Below are 24,206 nucleotides of genomic sequence, written 5' to 3'. Positions count from 1 at the left end.
GAGCAAAAATAATTAATTGGGGGAAGGCCAGTTTCAACGGGGTGAGAATGGATCTGACCAAGGTAAATTGGAATCAAAGATTGCCTGGAAAAACTGTCACAGAACAATGGGCTGCCTTTAAAGAGGAGATAGATTGGGTACAGTCGAGGAACATTCCAATGAGGGGGAAAAGTAAGACAAACAAAGCCAGAGCTCCTAGAATGATGAAAGAGATAGAGAGTAAGCTGAAGCAGAAAAAGGGTGCATATGACAGATGTCAGATTAATAATACAAGTGAGAACCAGGCTGAATATAAAAAGTTCAGAGGGGAAGGGAAAAAAGAAATGAGAAGCAAAGAAAGAGTATGAACAGAAACTGGCAGCTAATATAAAAAAGAATCCAAAAGTCTTCTATAGGCAGATTAATAGTGAAAGGATGATAAAAGGAAGTAGGAGTAGGCCATTCAGCTAAGGCCCTTCGATTCTGCTCTGTCATTCTATATCAAGGCTGATCTTTTACTTCAATGCCATATACCCGCACTATCCCCATATCCCTTAATGTCATTAGCAACTAGAAATCTATTGATCTCTGTCTTGAACTTACTCAGTGACAGAGCTTCCACCACCCTCTGGGACAGAGAATTCCAAAGATTCACCACACTCTGAGTGAAGAAGTTCCTCCTCATCTCTTGGCTTGCCTTTAATCTGAGACTGCGTCCCTTGGTTCTAGACCCCACAGCCAGGGGAAACATCCTTTCTGCATTTACTCTGTCTATCTCTTTAAGAATTTTGTAAGTTTCTTTGAGATTGCCTCTCATTCTTCTAAACTCCAGAGAATACAGGCCCAGTCTCTCCTCATAGGATGATCCCACTATCCCAGGAATCAGTCTGGTGAACCTCCGTTGCCACCCTCTATGGCAAGTGTATCCTTCCTCAGGCAAGGGGACCAGAACTGTACACAATATTCCAGGTACAGCCTCACCATTGCTCTATACAATTAAAGCAAGATTTCTTTGCTCCTGTATTCAAATCCTGTTGCGATACAGTCTAACATACCGTGTGCCTTCCTAATTGCTTGCTGAACCTGCATGCTAGCATTCAGTGAGTTATGAACAAGGACACCTAGGTCTCTTTGAACATCAACACTTTTCAATCTCTCCTTAGATACAGGGGGTGGCACCAGAGGACTGGCAAATGGCAAATGTTACATCCTTGTTCAAGAAAGGGTGTAAGGATAAGCCCAGCAACTACAGGCCAGTCAGTTTATCCTAAAAGGTGGGGAAGGTTTTAGAAATGATCATCCAGGACAAAATTGACAGTTACTTGGACAAAAGTGGACTAATAACGGAAAGCTAGCATGGATTTGTTAAGGACAAATCATGTTTAACTAATTTGATTGAGTTTTTTGTTGAGGTAACAGAAGAGGGTTGATGAAGGTAATCTGTTGATGTGTACATGGACTTCCAAAAACCATTTGATAAAATGCCACATATCAGGCTTGTCAATAAAAGTTGAAGTCCATGGACTAAAAGGGACAGTGGCAGCATGGATGTGAAGTTGGCTGAATGACAGTGAGCGAGCAGTTGTTTTTCAGACTGGAGGATGGTATATAGTGGGGTTCCTCAGGGATCCATGTTATGACCACTGCTTTTCTTGATACGTATTAATGACCTAGACTTGGGTTGCAGGGGACAATTTGAAAATTTGCAGATGACACAAAACTTGGAAGTATTGTGAACTGTGGGGAGGATTGTGGTAGACTTCAAGAAGACATAGACAGGCTGGTGGAATAAGCAAACAAGTGGCAGATGAAATTTAATACAGAGAAGTGTGAAGTGTTACATTTTGGTAGTAAGAATGAGGAGAGGCAATATAAGATAAAGGATACCTTCTTAAGAGGATGCAGGAGCAGAGGAATCTGGGAGTATATGTGCACAAATTATTGAAGGTGGCAGGGTAGGTTGAGAAAGTGGTTAATAAGGCATGCAGAATCCTGGGCTTTATAAATAGAGGAATAGAGTACAAAAGCAAGGAAGTTATGGTGAAACTTTATAAAATACTTGTTCAGCTTCAACTGGAGTACTGTGTCCAATTTTGGACAGCACACTTTAGGAAGGATGTGAAAGCATTAACTATAAGAAAAGATGCAGAAAAGAGTAATGAAAATTGTCCTCGGGCTGAGGGACTTCAGTTACTTGGATAGATTGGAGAAGCTGCAGCTGTTCTCCTTCGAGAAGAGAAGGTTGAGAGGAGATTTAATAGAGGTTTTCAAAATCATGAGGGGTCTGGACAGAGTAGATAGGGAGAAACTGTTTCCATTGGTGGAAGGTTCAAGAACCAGACGACACCGATGTAAGGTGATTGGCAAAAGAAGCAACAGTGACATGAGGAAAAGCATTTTTTGTGTAGTGTGCGGCTAGGATCTGGAATTCATAGCCTGAGAGTATCGTAGCGGCAGATTCAATTGTGGCTTTCAAAAGGGAATTGGATAATTACCTGCAGAGAAGAAATTGCCGGGTGACAGGGAATGATGGGGGAGTGGGACTAGGTGAGTTACTCTTATGGATAGCCAGCACAGACACGACGGGCTGAATGGCCCTACTCCAGGACGTGAGCAGATGATCTAGGCTGACACTTCAAAGCACTATTGAGGGAGTACTACATTGTTGGAGGTTCTGTCTTTTTGATGAGACACTTAAGCTGAGAACTTCTTTTGCCGACTCACTATTCAAAGGAGAGGAGTGTGCTCCCCAGGAGTAGAGTTCATCTGACATCCTGAGCACCATTCCTCACTGAAGCAACGCTACCAAAAACAATTTAATGGCAGTTCATGTCAGCACTGAGCTCAGTGGTACACCACTTCCAAATCTTTTCCAATCTGTGCAAGACTTACTTAACATAACTCTTTGTTTTCTGTCCATCGACTGGCTTTCAAAGCATATGGATGTATTTCCTCTTATACCCTATGACTGGAGTTTTCTAGCAAGCCTATTGTGAGACAACTTATCCAATATCTTCTGAAAGTTCACATGCACCACATTGTATTCTATTTATCTATCTAATCAGTCACAAAACATTTATAAATGATAGGTGGTCAGGGGCAGTGATTCTTAATTGAGGAATGGAGCTGTGATCAAACTGAATTTGCTTGCCAAATAACAGTGATTACACTTAAAACTAAAGCATTGGATGTGAGCCATGCCCTGAGAACTTAGTAAGACACTATCTAAATACACATTCGTTCTTTAACCTTTCAGCATCAAAGAAGAAATAACTTGCATTTATATAACATCTTTCATAACCTCAGGATGTCCTAAAGTGCTTTACAGCCAATGAAGTTCATTTGAAGTGTAATATAAGTAATACAGCAACCACTTTGTGCACAAGATATCACAATCAGCAATGAGATAAATGACTAGATAATCTGTTTCAATGGTCTTGGTTGAAGGCTAAATGTGGCTCTTCTGTGGAATAGTGCCATGGGATATCTTAAGTCCATCTGGGAGGGCAGACATCTCAGGTTAACATCTTATCAGAAGGTCTGTACCACGACGGTGCAGCACTCCCTCAGAATTGCACTGACGTGCCAGCCTAGATTATGTGCTCAAGTCCCTGGAGTGGGACTTGAACCCACATCTCTGAGAGAATATTTATATAGAGCACTCTTTGAAATTGTGGGGTTTGTCCCATGAAAGGTTTTATTGCAGAGTATCCATGGAGTTAGCTTGTGAGCTAAATGGCATTTCTTCATTCTGAGCTGTCTTGGAACCATAATGGTATACAACACAAAAGGAGACCATTTGGCCCATCATATCTGTAGCAATTCTTCATTAGAACTATTCAAAGTTTGGATTATCCTGTGCTCTCCCTATAAATCTGTATCTTCCTCTGCTTCAAATACTTATCCACATTTCTCTTAAAAGGTGCCTAAACCATGCTCTGTGGCAAAATATTACATACTTCAACAATCTTCTGTATAAAGAAATTTCTCCTAACCACTCTCCTCACTTTCTTAAGTGACAGTTTTAAATTGCTGATCCCTTGTCACTATGTCACTGGATCTACTACCAGGAGAAATAATATTTTATCTATTTACTCTATCAAAATCCTTCACAATTTTTAAAAGCTCTATTAAATTCACTACAAACATTCTTTTCACATTAAATAGTCTCAGAATCTGAAGTCTCTCTTCATAATAGGTTTCCCACCAGTGGCCCCATGCTGGTGTATCTACAATGCCTGCTCTCTGGATTTAATGTCCTTTTTATAATGGAACAACCAAAATTGCACACAGTATGGTGATGGCAACTTAACCAATATTTCATACAAATTTATCATTACTTCTTTACTCTAGTATTTTATATGCATATGTACAAATCCTCTAAAATGCTGCTGCTTTATTATGGTCTCATCTAGCTATACTCACACTTCCATACAAATATATACTTGAACACCTAGATCTCTTTGTTCATCCACACCCTTCAGCACCTTTCCATTGAGTGCATACTCCCGTTCCCGTTTTACCTCCCAAGATATATTACATCACATTTCCAGTTGTATTCAATTGCATCAGCCACCTGTCTTCCCAATTTGCTAACCTGGCTGTGATTTCTTTTAGTCTCTTACAAAGCTTTTCCATGTTTGCCCAGCCCCCTACATTTTCATCATCAAAACATTTTGAACAATATTCCCTGTAGCCAAATTCATGTAAGTTATATGTACTGAGAACTAAGCTGGACCCAACACTTGCCCCTGGGGAACACCACTTCAAAAGCTTTTCCAATCTATGCAAGACCTAGTTACCTTAACTCTTTCCTGTCCATTGACCGACCTTCAAAACTTATGTCTGTATTTCCTCTTATACCATATGCCTTGAGTTTTCTAACAAGCTTCTTGTGAGGCAACTTATTCATGCCTTCTGAAAATTCACAAGCACCACATTGACTGCATTCCATTTTTTCGTGGAATGTGGGTGTCACTGGCAAGGCCAGCATTTGTTGCCCATCCCTAATTGCTCTTGAGAAATTTGTGGTGAGCTGCCTCTTGAAACCACTGCAGCCCATTGACTATTCTGTAGCAGTTTGGTACAACTGAGTGGTTTGTTAGGCCATTTCAGAGGGCAGTTAAGAATCAACCACATCGCTGTGGGTTTGGAGTCACATGTAGGCCAGACCAGGTAAGGACAGCAGATTTTCTTCCCTCAAGGACATTGGAATCAACTCAGTTTTTATGACAGTTGATGGTTTCATGGCACCATTACTGAGACTAGCTTTCAATTCCAGATTTGTATTAATTAATTGAATTTATTAATTAACTGAATTTAAATTCCACCAGCTGCCATGGTGGGATTTAACCCATGTTCCCAGGGCTTTAGCATGGGCCTCTGGATTACTAGTCCAATGACATTACCACTGCGCCACTGTCTCCCCATTTATCTAACTAGCCACTCATAAAACATTTACAAATGATAGGTGACCAGGTGCAGTGAGTTTGAATGTGCCTTTTTCAGCTGTTTAACCTAAGTTTAAAGTTGACCTGGAGACAAAGGATTGATCTCTTTGTTTGTAGGCTATGGAGAACTAGTCTCATTGCTGTTTATGGATATTAATATACCCAAATTGGCTGTCATGTATGCCTAACAGCAACAGTGAATGCATTTCAAAAGTAATCAATTGGCTCCAAAGCACTTTTGGGGCATTGTGAGGTCAGGAAGCCATTATATAAATGCAAATTTTAATTTTCTTTCAAATGGTTTCAGACACGTGCTCACAACAGGCCCATAATTCAGGTGTAGCTTCTATTAAATTGTCTGTGCATCCTTCAGAGAGGCCACAGTAATGTTCTGAAATTGGGCTGGAATAGAGAGGCAGCTGCACTCTGCATCTTATCTACAATATACTTGGAGTGGCTGAAGTTGACACTTGATCAAAAAAAAAACTGAAAAATGTCAAGTGAAAAAATGATTCCTTCAATTTTTTGTAAAGTCATGTGCAAAAAATAAATGCCTGAAAAATCTAGATTAGCAAATTGAATAGTAGTAATGAATGTTTGAAAACTCTTGAAATCATTCACTGTTTACAGATGATGAAAGTGTCCAGCATTCAAGCAATGACCCATCTATCTTCAGAACAGTGTTATTGTAATAGTTAATCATATTAGCATTAATAAGCACTTAGAAGAAAATAATGGTCCAATAATATCTTGGTAGGCTAATATAATGACTGCATATCACATAACAATTGTGTAACCACAGTAATTCATACTTATTTAGCTTATAGATAGCAGAAACCTGAAATAATGATGGGGGGTGTATATCTCCAGGAACAGATTCATTCACTCTTTCTAATGGAGGATCATCAGACCGAGCTAGGATTAATCAATTTTAGTCAAATTGATGACAGCCATAACCAATCGATGATGTACCTCTCCATCCAGGCACGACCAATTATACGATAGCTGACCCAAGTATTTGTAATCAATCTTTTCTGTACCCTTAAGTCAGGAAAGGTGCAGAAGGGATGAAGTTAACTATTAAGCCCCGCAAGGAAGAATGATCGTGGCAATGCGATCTTCAATTAGAAGATGAAGTCTGAGCTCTGGCGGGAAGTTGTTCTTTGCAACTCCTCCAAGCTCCCAATTAAGAAGTTGAAATGGTAAACTCCCTGGGGAGCAGTGCTGCTTGTGACTGCAAGCATTTGGTTGTACTGTGTGTCAAAATAACTACCTTGAATTATGTTTATAGTGAAAGTCTTTAAAATAATGACGGAGAAGGGAAAACGTTGAGGACACGATATTTAAATTAGACAATGAACATGGGACCATAAGGTACAAGTCCAGAAATCACAAATGTCTAGGAGGGTTAGTAATCTCTTTCTCAGGCAGATTAATGGGAATTCCAGAGAAAGTGGTTGATTTATAGTCAATTGGACCTTTAAGAAAAGTAACTGATTATTACCTTCTTGAGGAAGGGGTCTGAAGGTTAGAAAGCTTTTTAACAAGTCTGCTTGATATGTTTTTCTGGTGAGGTAAGGGATCAATAAGTGTTGGGGAAGGACATAACAACAACAACCTGTATTTAAATAGCGCTTTTAACATAGTAAAATATCCCAAGGTGCTTCAAAGGAGCGTCATCAAACAAAATTTGACACCAAGCTATATCAGGAGATATTAGGGCAGATGACCAAAGTGGTAGATTTTAAGGAGTGTCAAAGGAGGAAAGAGAGGTGGAGAGGTTTAGGGAAGAAATTCCAGAGCTTAGGGCCTAGGCAGCTGAATGCATGGCCGTCACGGAGCAATTAAAATCCGAAATGCTTGAGAGGCCAGAATTGGAGGTGCGCAGATATCTCAGAGAGTTATAGAGCTGGAGGAGATTACAGATAAGGAGGGATAAGGCCATGGAGGGATTTGAAAACATGGGTAAGAATTTTAAGATCGAGACGTTGTTTAACTGGGAGCCAATGTCAGGTGTGATGGGTGAAAGGGACTTGGTGCGAGCTTGGACACTGCTCATTGTGCATGAGTGCTGGATGGAGTGGTGCTGATAAAACCAGATGGCCTTTTCCTCAGTTCCTTAACTTTATTCAACAGAATCACAATTTACAGACTAACTCGAGAGTCGCACATCTTGATATCCTTGCAGTCAATTTTGTGCCCCTTCTGATAATCTCCTGCAGGATACATATGTTTGGAAAGGAAAACCAAGAAAGTTGGATAAGGGAGAGAGTGAAGAGAGAGATGAGAGGCATAGGAAGAAATGGGAGAGGAAGGAGGAAGCAAAGGGAAAAAGAAAGAGAGAAAAGAGGACAGGGAAGAGGAAGTGGGGGACATAGACAATGGAAGTAATCTCATGAAGCAGTTATCCCACAGGATCAGGTGGAATGTCCGTTTTACACTTCACCCAATATTACTGCTGATGACTTCAACAGGGAGTAAAATCAGGTGGAGTGTAAAACTCAATATGGCCAGTTTCCTAAATGATGAGTTTAAGTTAAAAAGCGCCCAATATTGTAATTGATTCTTCAGGGGTTCTATTTTCAAAGTGTGTTGCAAACTGAATATTGGAAACGTCTTTATTTCCAAGTAATAAAAAAGCTGAAAGATTTTTTGCTTGGTAACATCAGCTTTACTATACACAATATTACAATTGTTAACCCTCAGCAGCTCCAGAAAAATGCCAGTCTTCCTGCACCAGATGGTATTTCAAATATTCAACCAACGTCTTTAGAACATAACATAAGAAATAGGAGTAGGAGTATGGCCCAACGAGCCTGCTTCACCATTCAATATGATCATGGCTGATCTTTGGCTTCAACTCCACTTTCCTGCCTGTTCCCCATATCCCTTGATTCCCTGAGAGACCAAAAATCTATCTATCCCAGCCTTAAATGTATTCTATGATGGAGCATCCACAACCTTCTGGGGTAGAGAATTCCAAAGATTCACAATCTTTGTGAATAAATATTTCCTCATCTCTGTCCTATATGATCGACCCCTTATCCTGAGACAGTGCCCACATGTTCTAGATTCTCCAGCCAGGGGAAACGTCCTCTCAGTCTCTACCCTGTCAAGTCTCTTCAGAATCTTATATGTTTCAATGAGATCACCTCTCATTCTTCTCAATGCCAGAGAATACAGACCCAATTTACTCACCCTATCATCCTAGGACAACCCTCTCATCCTAGTGAAAAATCTAGTGAACCTTCACTGTGCCACCTCCAATGCAAGTATTTCCTTCCTTAAATATGGAAACCAAAACTTCACACTTTTTTTATTCTTTCACGGGATGTGGTGTCACTGGCTAGGCCAGCATTTATTGCCCATTCCTAGTTACTCTTGAGAAGGTAGTGGTGAGCTGCCTTCTTGAACCACTGCAGTCCATGTGGTGTAGGTACACCCACAGTGCTGTTAGGAAGGGAGTTCCAGGATTTTGACCCAGTGACAAGTGAAGGAACGGCAATGTAGCTGCAAGTTAGGATGGTGTGCGGCTTGGAGGGGAACTTTCAAGTGGTAGTGTTCCCATGCATCTGCTGCCCTTGTCCTTCTAGGTGGTAGGGGTCGATGGAAGGTGCTGTCAAATGAATCTTGGTTGCTGCAGAGCATCTTGTAGATAATACACACTACTGCCACTGTGTGTCAGTGGTGGAGAGAATGAATATTGAAGGTGGTGGATGAGGTGCCAGTCAAGCGGGCTGCTTTGTCCTGGATGGTGTTGAGCTTCTTGAGTGTTATTGGAGCTGCACCCATCCAAGCAAATGGAGAGTATTACATCACACTCCTGACTTGCGCCTTGTAGATGGTAGACAGGAGATGAGTTACTTGCTAAAGAATTCCCAGCCTCTGACCTGCTCTTGTAGCCACAGTGTTCATATGGCTGGCCCAGTTCAGTTTCTGGTCAATGGTACCTCCCAGGATGTTGGTCATGGGGGATTCAGCAATGGTAATGCCATTGAACATCAAGGGGAGATGGTTGGATTCTCTCTTGTTGGAGATGGTCATGGCCTGGCACTTGTGCGGCGCAAATGTAACTTACCACTTATCAGCCCAAGCCTGAATGTTGTCCATATCGCGCTGCATGTGCACACGGACTGCTTCAGTATCTGACGAGTCGCCGATGGTGCTGAATATTATGCAATCATCAGCGAACAGCTGCACTTTTGACATTATGATGGAGGGAAGGTCATTGATGAAGCAGCCGATGACAGTTGGGCCTAGGACACTACCCTAAGGAACTCTTGCAGTAATGTCCTAGGATTGAGATAATTGACCTCCAACAAACACAACCATCTTCCTTTGTGCTAGGTTCAACTTCAACCACAAATAAACGGTACTCCAGGTGTGGTCTCACCAAATCCCTGTACAATTGTAGCAAGTCTTCTTTATTCTTAACTTTATCACTGAAACAGACAATAATAAAAAAAAGAATGTTAAGACTAGTTTTATTAACCCCAAGCTAAAAAATCTGAATACCTAAATTTAATGACCATTAGCAAACTTTTATAACCCATGTCTTCCTGTGTGTTTATCTATTTCCCTGCACCCATCAAGCTATTTTCAGACATGGACAATCAGACTTGGAAGCATTGACTTGTCTGCAAAAATTAATAAAGATGGAGCAAAGATAGATCTTAATGATTATATTCCAAAGCAGTCAAAGTTCTTTTTCATACATTTATTCTTGGAATCGGGGCATTGCTGACAAGATTAGCATTTATTGCCTATTGCTAGGATCCCTTGAGATGCTGGTGTCTCATTCACTTTCTGATTCTCAACACTGAAGCCCAGTCATGGCTTATGTGACTCAATCCAAAATATTTTATTTTCGAAAGAGTATTGATTTATTTTGTGAATGTTCCTGTTTACCAAGGTAGGAAAAGTCAGTGCTAAGGAATGAAATACTTTCCTTCAGCACCCTTTGTCAGTGGTGAGCACTCCATTAGTACAGGATAGATGCAGAGCAGAGCCCTCTCTGCACCGCCCCAGTAATGTGTCATAAACTAAACTTCAACCCAGTTTTTCACCACTATGACACCCATTTTTCTCACATCACTATCCTCTCTCTCTGAAAGGGACTTCTAATTATGGGCAGGTTTTGCACTATTGAGTGCCAATCCACTTCACGAGATCCAAGGCAAAGCAACTCACTTGATTGGCATCCCATCCATCAACTTAAACTTTCACTCCCTCCCCCACCAATGCACAGTGGCAGCAATGTGTACCATCTATAAGATGCACTGCAGCAAATTACCAAGACTCCTTCGACAGCACCTTCCAAACCCACGATCTCTACCATCTAAAAGAGTAAGTGCAGCAGGTGCCTGGGCACACCACTACCTGCAAATTTCCCTCCAAGTTATACAGTACCAAGACTTGCAAATGTATTGTTCCTTCTTCATTGCTGGTCAAAATCCTGGAACTCCCTCCGTAACAGCACCGTGGGAGCATCTACACCACACGGACTGTAGGGGTTTAAGAAGGCGGCTCACCACCACCTTCTCAAGGGCAATTTAGGTTGGGCAATAGATGCTTATCTTGCCATTGGGACAACAAAGGTAATTTAACCCATCGGAATTCATCCATTCAGAAAGGTCCGATAAGTTACAACATTCAACCGGTTCTTAAGTAATTCCAAATATTTTGCTTCACTAGCCTACACACAAGTCTATTGCAGGTGCTGGTCTTTGTATGAGCAAATGAACATGCCTGAAATGTGGACTGGAGACTAATTCAGTATGATTCCTATCCTTTGAGGGGTTTTGATAGAGTAGATAGTGAGGAACTGTTTCTGCTGGCAGGAAGGTCATTAACCAGAGGACACAGACTTAAGATAATTGGCAAAAAAATCCAGCGGGGAAAATTAGGAGTTTTTTTTTAACACAGCGAGTTGTTATGATCTGGAATGCACTGCCTGAAAGGGCAGTTCCAGCAGATTCAATTGTAACTTCCAAAAGATGAATTGGATAAATACTTGGAACGAAAAATTTGTAGGGCTAAGGGGGAAACAGCAGGGGAGTGGGACTAGTGAAATAGCTCTTTCAAAGAGGCAGCACAGGCATGATGGGCCGAATGTCCTCCTTCTGTTCTGTGTGATTCTCTGATTCGGTAAGACCACCAGCTCATTCATCGAGTCTGCCCCATTCTGCTGAGTTCCAACTAATCAGCACAACATCCCGAGAACCCCACCTATCAGCAGCTATTTAATCTCCTGGGAGCCATGATGGGTAAATGGAATTAAGATGCAGATCAGCCATAATCTAATTGAAAGACGGCACAGGCTCAAGGGGCTGAATGGCTTACTCCTATTTTTGTGGGAAAGGCAGAAAAACACAGATTGAGAAATAGCCTGAGGGCAATTCAGGGAAAAAAATAATTCTCAAAAGTCCCATCTGCAACCCTTGAACATGTTTAAAAATGAGGAAGTACTTCAGTCCTGATTTGTCTTTTACGAGTTTGGGCTCATACCGCCTTATCCTACTGTCATGGTTTAAGTGAAATATTTCAACATATAGGACCGATAGTGGATAAAGGTCAAGAAAAATGTACAGATGGAGTACTGATTTGATCTGAGGTAGCTTGCATTTTTGTTGCATTTTTAACATGGTAAAAGCCTCCCAAGTCATTTCACAAGAATGTTGTCAATATTTAATTGGAAGCCTTAAGACAGATGTTTGGTCAAAGAGGTAGGTTTTAAGGATCGTCTCAAAGGAGGAGATTTAAGTAGAGAGGCAGAGAGGTTTAGGGAGAGAATTCCAGAACTTAGGATTTGGGCAGTCGTTAGCACAGCCACCAATGGTGGAGCAATGAAAATTGGTGATGTGCAAAAGGCCAAAATTAGAAGAGTACAGATATCTCAGAGGTTGTAGTGCTGTAAAACGTCACCTTTGAGACCTGCATTGAAATCCTGCTAGACTGGAAGCCAATGTAAGTCAGCGAGCGATGGGTGAATGGGACTTGGTGCAAGCTGGGATATCGGCAGCAGAGCTTTGGATGAACTTATGTGTATAGTGCAGAAGTTTGGGAGGCCAGCCAGGATAGCATTGAAATAGTTGAGCCTAGAGTAATAAAGGCATGGATGAGGGGTTTAGTAACAGATGAACTGAGGACAAAGGAGATTGAACTAGGTTCTATGCTATTCTTATATAAAAGCAAAATACTGCGGATGCTGGAAATCTGAAATAAAAACAAGAAATGCTGGTCTGGCAGCATCTGTGAAAAGAGAAGCAGAGTTAACGTTTCGGGTCAGTGATCCTTCTTCAGAACTGACAAATATTAGAAAAATCACAGGTTATAAGCAAGTGAGGTGGGGGTGGGGCAAGAGATAACAAAGGAGGTGTAGATTGGACCAGGCCATATAGCTGACCAAAAGGTCACGGAGCAAAGGCAAACAATATGTTAATGGTGTGTTGAAAGACAAAGCATTAGTACAGATTAGGTGTTAATGCACTGAATATTGAACAGCAGCAAGTGCAATCCTGAAAAAAAAACAGTGGATAAGCAAACTGAACAAACTAAAATGAAATGAAATAAATGCAAAAAAAAATTGTAAAAAATGTAAAAAAGAATGTAAAAAAAAAGAAAAAATAACTAAAAATGAAAGTAAAATGGGGGGCTGTCATGCTCTGAAATTATTGAACTCAATGTTCAGTCCGGCAGGCTGTAGTGTGCCTAATCGGTAGATGAGATGCTGTTCCTCGAGCTTGCGTTGATGTTCACTGGAACACTGCAGCAATCCCAGGACAGAGATGTGAGAATGAGAGCAGGGGGGAGTGCTGAAATGGCAAGCAACTGGAAGCTCAGGATCCTGCTTGCAGACTGAGCGGAGATGTTCTGCAAAGCGGTCACCCAGTCTGCGCTTGGTCTCCCCAATGTAGAGGAGACCACACTGTGAGCAGCGAATACAGTATACTACATTGAAAGAAGTACAAGTAAATTGCTGCTTCACCTGAAAGGAGTGTTTGGGGCCTGGGATAGTGAGGAGAGAGGAGGTAAATGGGCAGGTATTACACCTCCTGCGATTGCAGGGGAAGGTGCCATAGGACTGGAACGAGGTGGTGGGGGGAATGGAGGAGTGGACCAGGGTGCCGTGGAGGGAATGATCCCTTTGGAATGCTGACAGGGGAAGGGAGGGGAAGATGCGACTGGTAGTGGCATCACGCTGGAGGTGGCGGAAATGGCGGAGGATGATCCTTTGGATATTGAGGCTGATGGGGTGGAAAGTGAGGACAAGGGGAACCCTGTCACGGTTCTGGGAGGGAGGGGAAGGGGTGAGGGTAGAGGTGCGGGGAATGGGCTGGACACGGTTGAGGGCCCTGTCAACCACAGTGGGGGGAAATCCTCGGTTGAAGAAAAAGGAGGTCATATCAGAAGCACCGTCATGGAAGGTAGCATCATCAGAGCAGATGCGTCGGAGACGGAGAAACTGGGAGAATGGAATGGAGTCCTTACAAGAGGTAGGGTGTGAAGAAGTGTAGTCGAGGTAGCTGTGGGAGTCGGTGGGCTTATAATGGATATTAGTAGACAACCTATCCCCAGAGATGGAGGCAGAGAAGTCGAGGAAGGGAAGGGAAGTGTCAGAGATGTTCCATGTAAAGGTGAGAGAAGGGTGGAAATTGGAAGCAAAGTTGATAAAGTTTTCCAGTTTGGGGTGGGAGCAGGAAACGGCACCGATACAGTCATCAATGTACCAGAAAAAGAGTTGGGGGAGGGGGCCTGAGTAGGACTGGAACAAAGAATGCTCGACATATCCCACAAAAAGACAGGCATAACTAATCCATGCGGGTACCCATAGCGACACCTTTTACTTGAAGGAAGTGCGTGGAGTTGAAGGAAAAGGTGTTCAATGTGAGAACAAGTTCAGCCAGGTGGAGGAGGGTGGTGGTGGATGGGGACTGGTTGGGCCTCTGTTCCAGGGAGAAGCGGAGAGCCCTCAAACCATCCTGGTGGGGGATGGAAGTATAGAGCGATTGGACGTCCATAGTGAAGAGGAGGCGGTTGGGACCAGGAAACTGGAAATTGTCAAAATGACGTAGGGCGTCAGAAGAGTCACGGATGTAGGTGGGAAGAGACTGGACCAGCGGAGAAAAGATAGAGTCTAGATAGGAAGAAATAAGTTCAGTGGGGCAGGAGCAGGCTGACACAATAGGTCTGCCGGGACAGTCCCGTTTGTGGATTTTGGGAAGGAGGTAGAAGCGGGCTGTCCAGGGTTACGGGACTATGAGGTTGGAAGCTGTAGAGGGAAGATCTCCAGAGGAGATGAGGTCAGTGATAGTCCTTTGGACGGTGGCTTGATGTTCGGTGGTGGGGTCATGGTCCAGAGGGAGGTAGGAAGAAGTGTCCGTGAGTTGGCGTTGAGCTTCTGCAAGGTCGATGTCAGTACGCCATATGACAACAGCACCACCCTTGTCTGCAGGTTTGATGACTATATCGGGGTTAGACCTGAGAGAACGGAGTGCCTCAAGTTCAGAGGGGGACAGGTTAGAGTGAGTGAGGGGGGCAGAGAAATTGAGATGACCAATGTCTCGCCGACAGTTTTCAATGAAGAGATCAAGAGCGGGTAAGAGGCCAGGGGGAGGGGTCCAGGTAGAGGGAGAATGCTGGAGGCGGGTGAATGGGTCTGCTGGTCGGGGGGAGGACTCCTGGTCAAAGAAGTGAGCCCGGAGGCGGAGGCGACAGAAGAAGAGCTCAACGTCATGCCGAGCATGAAATTCATTGAGGTGGGGGCGTAAGGGGATAAAACTGAGACCTTTGCTGAGTACAGAACGCTCAGCATCAGAGAGGGGGAGGTCAGAGGGTATAGTGAATACATGGCAAGGGGTCAGATCAGAAGGGGTGGGGTCAGAGGGAAGTGAAGCGGAAGGAGGATCTGGAGGGGCATTAGTCCCCATCAGCTGCTGGAGCTTGCGTTCCTTAACACCTGAAAGGAAGAAAAAAAGTTTTTTGTTAATGCGTCGGATGAGACGAAAGATGAAATGAAACTGTGGAGTAGAACAGCTTTGAGATCAGGTGAGGCGGTGCTGCTGGAGAGAGAGGTCCAGTGTGTACATGTGGCGGCGCATAGCACTGAGTGTGGATCTCAGGATGCGGTGAGATTAGCAGTCCTAGGAACGTTGTATTTCTCGGAGATACCTGTGATCCTGGGTGGATTCAAAGCATGATGGGTGAAACTTCAGTTGGAATCCACATGGAATAAGTCGGAGCCGGAGACAGTCACTGAGGAAGGAGATGTGGTTGTGAAAACGAGTTTTGGTAGATACCTTATCAAACACCAGGAGGGAAATAGAAAGCAATGAAGGTGAACACCTTCTCCACCTCCTTTGTTATCTCTTGCCCCAGCCCCACCTCACTTGCTTATAACCTGTGACTTTTCTAATATTTGTCAGTTCCGAAGATGGGTCACTGACCCGAAACGTTAACTCTGCTTCTCTTTTCACAGATGCTGCCAGACCTGCTGAGTGGTTCCAGCATTTCTTGTTTTTATTATCTATGCTATTCTTGTTCTAAGGTTCAGGATGCTTAATGGTGCCAAAGGGCAAAACATGCTCATCTCTGCATCAGCAATATTCCTCATCCTGGAATTTTACATGATCCATAAGTTCCTCAAAAATATGTGTTGTGAAAAATCTCAATGGGATAGCTCAGACATTTCTTCATTTGTTAACAGTACTTTTTTTAACCATGCAGGGTGATAGTAGGAAGCTTGAAGATGCCAACATCTACCTAAATAGCCTTTCCAGTAAACAGATGTCTGATCAGAAGCTAAGTTTGGGTGCTTCATTCAGAAGCAGCAGTGGAGGACACCCCACGTGCTCAAGGGACAGCTTCCAGATTTCCACACTCGTCTGTTCAACCAAACTCACACAGAACGGTAATGTTTCAGTCAAAACAATTGATAAAACTCTTGTGCAACCTCAACTGGGCAAATCTGGGCACCACACTTTAGGATGGATGTGAAGGCATTGGAGAGGATGCAGAAAAGATTTACCAGAATGGTTCCAGGGATGAGGGACTTCAGTTACGTTGATAGATTGGAGAAGCTGGGGCTGTTCTCCTTAGTGAAAAATTGTTCCTATTGGAGGAAGGGTCAAGAACCAGAGGAATCCAATTTGAAGTGATTGGCAAAAGAAGTAAAGATGACATGAGGAAAGGTTTATTTATGCAGCAAGTGTTTTGGATCTGGAATGCACAACCTGAGAGTGTGTGGAGGGGCTTTCAAAAGGGAATTGGACAAGCACCTGAAGGTGCTCCTGCAGAGAGCCAGCATGGATTGATGGGCCGAATGGCTTCTTTCTGTGCTGCAACCATCCTATGGGCTGATTTTTCCAGATTGGTCGTGATCCCGATGTCAGCCTCAATTCCGGGTCGGGAACCTGGAAGTGGCTGTGGCAGGCCATCGGACGTGACCTTCCCAGAATTTGCCTCTGGGAGGCCCATCCAATTAGGGACGGTGGCCAAGTTCCAACATCAGTAGGCCTGTGGGTCGAGCCACCTTTGCAGAGTGGCCGCTGCTGAGGGGCCAGCAGCAGGAGTGTCAGCAGTGCCACAGAGGCAGCTTCAGTAGGAGGGCAATGGCTGCCATTGCAGAAAGAGCTACATTAGCAGAGATAAGTTTCCATAAATGGCTGCAATGACATACCTTCTGCTTGGGGAGACCTCAACACTGCAATTTAATGCCGGCATCTTAATAAAAGGTCTCACATGGTTTGCAGCTTAGACTTCCCACTGTGAAATCGCTCTGGTCAATTCCACAGTTGGGGCTAATTGCCCCATCAACCCAGGCAGGTAGCTGTCGCTGCTGGGAGCCTGCCTCTGAGCAAAGCACGTGGAGGCAGGAACATGTCACAGAGCCAGCCCAATGTGATTTGATTGAATTTTTCTGGCTCCCCCCCAACGCCGGCCTCCAAAGCTGTCTCTGCAGGACTGGGGCAATTCAGCCCTATGATTCCATGATTTTATAAGTCATCTTTCTTTACACTTTTGCCACTAGCTTTCACTCCTCATCTCCCTGAAGGTGCAGGCATTATCGTGAAAGCAAAATGTTGCCGATACTGGAAATCTGAAATAAAAACAGAAAGTGCTGGAAATACTCAGCAGCTCTGGCAGCATCTGTGGAGAGAGAAACAGAGTTAACGTTTCAGGTCATAACATCAGTGGTTGGGAAACTATTGGAAAAAATTCTGAGGGACAGGATTAATCCCCACTTGGAGAGGCAGGGAATAATCAGGGATAGTCAGCATGGCTTTGTCAGGGGAGATCATGTCTAACTAACTTGATTGAATTTTTTGAGGAGGTGACTAGATGTGTAGATGAGGGTAAAGCAGTTGAAGTAGTCTACACAGACTTCAGTAAGGCTTTTGATAAGGTCTTGCATGGGAGATTGGTTAAGAAAGTAAGAGCCCATGGGATCCAGGGCAATTTGGCAAATTGGATCCAAAATTGGCTTAGTGGCAGAAAACAATGGGTAATGGTCGAGGGTTGTTTTTGCGAGTGGAAGCCTATGACCAGTGGTGTACCACAGGGATCGGTGCTGGGACCCTTGCTGTTTGTAGTGTACGTTAATGATTTAGATGTGAATATAGGAGGTATGATAAGTAAGTTTGCAGATGACACGAAAATTGGTGGTGTCAGAAATAGTGAGGTGAGGAGGAAAGTTTTAGATTACAGGATGATATAGATGGGCTGGTAAGATGGGCAGAACTGTGGCAAATTGAATTTAATCCTGAGAAGTGTGAGGTGATGCATTTTAGGAGGTCTAACAAGGCAAGGGAATATACAATGGATGGTAGGACCCTAGGAAGTACAGAAGGTCAGAGGGACCTTGGTGTACTTGTCCATAGATCACTAAAGGCAGCAGCACAGGTAGATAAGGTGGTTAGGAAGGCATATGGGATATTTGCCTTTATTAGCCGAGGCATAGAATATAAGAGCAGGAAGGTTATGATGGAGCTGTATAAAACGCTAGTTAGGCCACAGCTGGAGTACTGTGTACAATTCTGGGCACCACACTATAGGAAGGATGTGATTACACTGGAGAGGGTGCAGAGGAGATTCACCAGGATGTTGCCTGGGCTGGAGCATTTTATCTATGAAGAGAGACTGAAAAGGCTAGGGATATTTTCCTTCGAACAGTGAAGGATGAGGGGGGACATGATTGAGGTATACAAAATTATGAGGGACATTGATAGATTAGATAGGAAGAGACTTTTTCCCTTAGTGGAGGGGTCAATAACCAGGGGGCATAGATTTAAGGTAAGGGGTAGGAGGTTCAGAAGGGATTTGAGAAAAATGTTTTTCACCCAGAGGGTGGTTGGAATCTGGAATGCACTGCCTGAAGTGGTGGTAGAGGCAGGAACCCTCACAATATTTAAGAAGTATTTAGATGAGCACTTGAAATGCCATAGCATACAAGGCTATGGGCCAAGTGCTGGAAAATGGGATTAGAATAGTTAGGTGCTTGATGGCCAGCACAGACACAATGGGCTGAAGGGCCTGTTTCTGTGCTGGATAACTCTATGACTCTATCTTTCATCAGAACAGACCTGCTGAGTATCTCCAGCACTTTCTGTTTTTAGTGCAGGCATTATATCTGTGTATTATTCCATAGGAAGGAGGAACTAGATCTATAACATTCTGAAGGATGTTTGACAGGGTAGATGTAGAGAAGATGCTTCCACTTGTGGGGGAGACCAGAATTCGGGCCAATAAATATAAGATCATCACTAATAAATCCAATGGGGAATTCTGGAGAAGCTTCGTCACCCAGAGGTTGGCTGGAATGTGGAACTTGACACTGCAAGATGTAATTGAGGTAAATAGCATAGATGGATTTAAGGGGCAGCTAGATAAGTGCATGAGGGAGAAAGGATTAGCAGGATATGCTGATAGGGTTAGAGGAAGAGGGGTGGGCGAGGCTCGTCTGGAGCATAAACACCAGCATGGACCGGTTGGGCTAAATGGCTATTTCTCTGCTGTAAACTCTATGCATTTCTATGTACAGTGAATTACGGGAGGCTGGTCAGTGAATATTAATGTGTGAATTTACCGTGGCGAATCACAGCTAAGCCTGGTCATTGGTATTCTAATGCATGTTCCCAGCACTATGGGAGCACCTCCACCACATGGACTGCAGCAGTTCAAGATGGCAGCTCCCCACCTTCTCAAGTGTAACTAGGGATGTGAAATAAATGCTAGCCCTTGCCAGTGATGCCCATATTTTCTTAAAATCACGAATTGGTGATGCGACTTAAATGGGCTACTGGATTGTTGGATTTAGAAATAGAAAACAAATATCACGCAGGCGCAGTAGTGGGTGCTGTTTAGCGGTTGAGGCTGAGTCATGTTATTCGGATGAAGTAGAGGCAGTTTTATACTCTATCTCTGACTGCAATGTCTCTGACCTGAGAGTGCTTGGCACTGACACTAACATGGTGAAGGTTCAAGCCCCAGCAGTAACATGATTAAAGCAAGGGAAAATAAGCTGCACGGTTTGGACAGCAGCATAGTGACCCTGTTCCAGAAAGTACAACGTTAGAAATAAGAGATAACTATTTGGTACAACTAGCAAGGCCATTTTTGCTCAATCCCAATCCCAACAACATTGTTGCTCAATTCCCTCTTTCTCCAGAAAAGTAATTCTAAGCATCTCTTAAACCCACTTTGTTATATTATTTACTTCAGTTCTTTTCCCTGTAACTCATTCCATTTGCGGTAACGAAATTTATATTCCTATATATAAAAAAACAGGTTTTGCGACAGGACAAAAGAAAAGTGGTTTAGATTAAAGAGGTTATTGTCTTCTGTTTGGCAAAGAGAGAGAGGGGTGTTGCACATCATTTGCATGACATTAATGCGACATGCAGGCAACCTAATTATTTGTTTTGAAGTGAATTTCTATGTCTGCAAACCAGGAATCAGAGAAAGAATCATAGAAACTTTAAGGCACAGAAAGAGGCTACTTGGCCCATCGTGTCAGTGCTGGCCAAAAAAACGATCCACCTATTCTAATCCCACCTTCAGCATTTGATCCGAAGCCCTGCAGTTTACGGCTCTTAGGTGAATATCCAGACTCCTTTTGAATGAGTTGGGAATTTCCGCCTCAATTACCCTTTCAGGCAGTGAGTTCCAGACCCCCACCACCCTCTGGGTGAAAAAACCTTTCCTCATCTCCCCTCTAATGTTTCTACCAATCACTAGATCACTGATCTCTCTGCTAAGGTGAATACACCCTTCACCTCCACTCTATCCAGGCCCCTCAAAATTTTGTACATTTCAATCAGATCTCCCCTCAGGGCAAAAGATTTTTACCACTCAACCAGGGGGCATAGATTTAAAGTAATTGGTAGAAGGATTAGAAAGGGATTGACAAGAAAAATTTTCACTTGAGCGAGGTGGGGGTGTGGAACTCATTGTTTAAAACGGTGGTAGAGGCAGACGACCTCCTCACATTTAAAAAAATACTTGGATGTGCAATTGAAATGCCATAACCTACAGGGCTGTGGACCAAGAGGTGGAATGTGAGATTAGACTGGATATATCCTTTTCGACTGCCTGCCACAGACATGATGGGTTGAATTTAATCAGCCATCTGGAGGTGGGCTGTGAGGCGAAGGAGGCCCATAAAATAGCTGCAGAAAGGCGGGGAGGGGGGTGGACTGTCTGTCGCTTTCCTGCCGCCATGCCATCTTATCAGCGGCGGGGAAGGTGGAGGGTGACCCTCCCACCCAGAAGCCAATTGAGCCATTTAAGTGGCCAATTAAGGCCTCTTTCCACTGCCGGGGTATCCCTTTGCCATGAGAGGAAGTCAACAGGTAAGCCCTGGCTGCCTCCCAATGGGCTTGGGGGCCCCTTCTATTCGGGCACTTGTTGGTCCATGGAGGGGCACCCCGGCAGCTATGGCCACCCGCATGGCAACAGCTCTGCCTGCCCTCACCAACCCATCACCTTCCCTCCCCCTCGCTGGGGCATGCCTCATTGGACCCGGCGCCCCTAGACCCTACTTACCTGGTTGTGGGGGTGACATTCATCTATGCGGTCCTCTTCTTCCAGGTGCAGTCCCAGCAGTGGTCACTGCTCCCGGTGGCGCTGCTGAGCCTGCTGAGCTGTAGGATCAGATTGGTCTGATCCATGACCCTGCAGGGTGGGGTAGGGTTCAATCCCGGGGGAAATCCAATCCCTGATCCGGGGGGGAGGCGGGTCTTTGTATGGCAGTGGATCTGATGATGGGTGACCGTAGGAAGTGGGGCTGTCAGGAAGCATTCCTGCCCCTCCTGGCCCACAAGCAGTGCTGTAAAGGCAATTACTTCTCCTGAAGCTGTCCTCACCTTCCTTCAACTGTCAAGTTTCTGAGAGCTTGAATCTCATAGGCCTCTGTAAAACTTGAGAAACAGGTTAAACGAGAGGCTTTGCACCTCATTAAAATATTTAAATTGGCAACTCACCTGGGGGCTGGTGGTATGCCGCACCCCTCCCCCATTTGTCCCACCTCCATTAAACCCAGAAGTGGGCAAGTTGGGGTCGAGTTTGAGATTTTTAAAATTTTAATTTCTAACCCGACCCCTACACAAACCATTTTTTGGGTGTTAAACTCCAGTGCTTTATTTCCAGTAAAATTGAAATTAAAAAATGGGACCTCCAACAATGCAGCAATGAAATATCAATTTGAGATTATATACTCAATCCCGCAAAAAGGATTTGAACCCACAGGTTACTGACTCAGTGTCCGAACTAAATGCAATTAGGAAATTTGTTCCCTCTTTAGATAAGAGCTACCTTAAAAGCCTCAGTAGTTTTGTTAAATGTTAAAAGTTCCCAAAACTCTTTCTGCTATTCTGTTTATAAGGAGAATCAGTGAGCAAATTCCTGAAGCTTTGTATAGTTATAGCTAGGGTGTTCAAACTTTGTGACCAGTCAGAAGCACTGCAATGGTTTCACTTGGTTCTGTACACCCCTATGCTCTCATGAACATGTTTGGGTTTTTTCAGCATTGAAGGGCATCAGGAGACACAGATTGCCATTTCGGCGACCTTATAGTTCAAGAACATTTCATTGCTGCTCTCCAGTTAATCCTTTAGAACAAACAGGGATGCTTCTTGAGAAAGCATGGAATGAGGAATAGACCTTATCTTTCACCAAAATCATTCTTTGCACATACCATGTACTCTTCGTCCTCCAATCTACCATCTTCCATTAGATATCCTATCTCTGGAACTCCTTCCATCAGTACATTTACCTTGTCACTAGGTTCTGTTCTTAATTAGATCTTTATATCTTACTCAACTATGATTTAGCAAATTCTACCATATTTGTTATTTTATTGCAACTGAATGCCAATGTTGGATAAGATACTATGCCATCGTTATGACATTATTGTCAAATTATTTTGATTTAGATTATATTTCTACTTTCTTCCAGAGTAAAATAGCTCTTTTTATAAATAATAGATGCCAACACTCATCTACATAACAAGGTAATTGCACCAAGTGGACCTTTGCCGTGAATGGGATATAATCATACACTACAAAGCCCTTTAATGATGCATTCTATTAGATGGGTGGTACATCTCCAAGATGATTATCGTTCTGTGTTTTTTTTCCCATTAGGTTTAGTATTCAGAGCAATAGGATTTAGTTCCCAACCTGCCTAAAATTACAATTTATGATTTTTATTTTTTCTGTTTTCGTCATAATTCAGTGGACCTCTTGGGCTTGTTGAAATGGCGTTCCAACATTGGTGCACTAAACGAAAATTTGAAAAAACTGATGAAGGTAGATGGAGGGGAAGTTGTCAAGGTAAGTGTAAGCGATAGGAGCTAATGTACTTGGTTTGTTTGTTGTTTCATTGGGGCGGCACTGTGGCAAGTACCATGGCCTCATAGCACCAGTGATCTGGGTTCAGTTCTGGGTACTGCCTGTGCGGAGTTTGCAAGTGCTCCCTGTGACCATGGGGGTTTCCACAGGGTGCTCTGGTTTCCTCCCACAGCCAAAGACTTGCAGGTTGATAGGTAAATTGGCCATTGTAAATTGCCCCTAGTGTAGGTCGGTGGTAGGAGAATTGTGGGAATGTGGTAGAGAATATGGGATTAATGTAGGATGAGTATAAATGGATGGTTGATGGTCAGCACAGACTCGGTGGGCCAAAGGGCCTGTTTCAGTGCTGTATCTCTCTATGAGTTACTGAAGTAAGCAATGTTGGAAAGTGGCAAAATATATGTCCCAACTTGTCAGGCTATGTTGGTAAAGTTGCTCAAGCCATTAGTTTTCTGTTGTGGATTCAGGGCCTATTCTAGTGCCCTGAACTTGAGCCCAAAAATCTAGACTGACCCTCACAGTGCAGTACCAAAATTCAAGAGTGAACTATACAATAAATGGAAAAGTCCTGGGGAAAATTGATGTACAGAGAGATTTGGGTGTTCAGGTCCATTGTTCCCTGAAGGTGGCAACGCAGGTCAATAGAGTGGTCAAGAAGGCATACAGCATGCTTTCCTTCATCGGACGGGGCATTGAGTACAAGAGTTGGCAGGTCATGTTACAGTTGTATAAGACTTTGGTTCGGCCACATTTGGAATACTGCGTGCAGTTCTGGTCGCCACATTACCAAAAGGATGTAGATGCTTTGGAGAGGGTGCAGAGGAGGTTCACCAGGATGTTGCCTGGAATGGAGGGCGCTAGCTATGAAGAGAGGTTGAGTAGATTAGGATTATTTTCATTAGAAAGACGGAGGTTGAGGGGAGACCTGATT

The 24,206-nt window shown here is 43.6% G+C and overlaps 1 protein-coding gene across 2 annotated transcripts in view; it reads left to right on the top strand.

Annotated features, from left to right (window-relative positions):
- The window catches only part of LOC137368229 (dedicator of cytokinesis protein 2-like), a 1,222,644-nt gene that overhangs the window by 308,255 nt on the left and 890,183 nt on the right, over positions 1-24,206 (top strand). For both annotated transcript variants that reach the window (XM_068028710.1, XM_068028709.1), the window contains exons 18-19: positions 16,155-16,338; positions 23,160-23,257. In XM_068028710.1, the coding sequence (XP_067884811.1) occupies positions 16,155-16,338; positions 23,160-23,257 (282 nt within the window). The remainder of the gene's footprint in view (positions 1-16,154; positions 16,339-23,159; positions 23,258-24,206) is intronic.

Source organism: Heterodontus francisci, chromosome 1 (genome assembly GCF_036365525.1).
Source record: "Heterodontus francisci isolate sHetFra1 chromosome 1, sHetFra1.hap1, whole genome shotgun sequence".
NCBI classification, from domain to species: Eukaryota; Metazoa; Chordata; class Chondrichthyes; order Heterodontiformes; family Heterodontidae; genus Heterodontus; species Heterodontus francisci.
The sequence above is the reverse complement of the archived record's forward strand: the minus strand, read 5'-3'. Positions and strand labels throughout refer to the sequence as shown.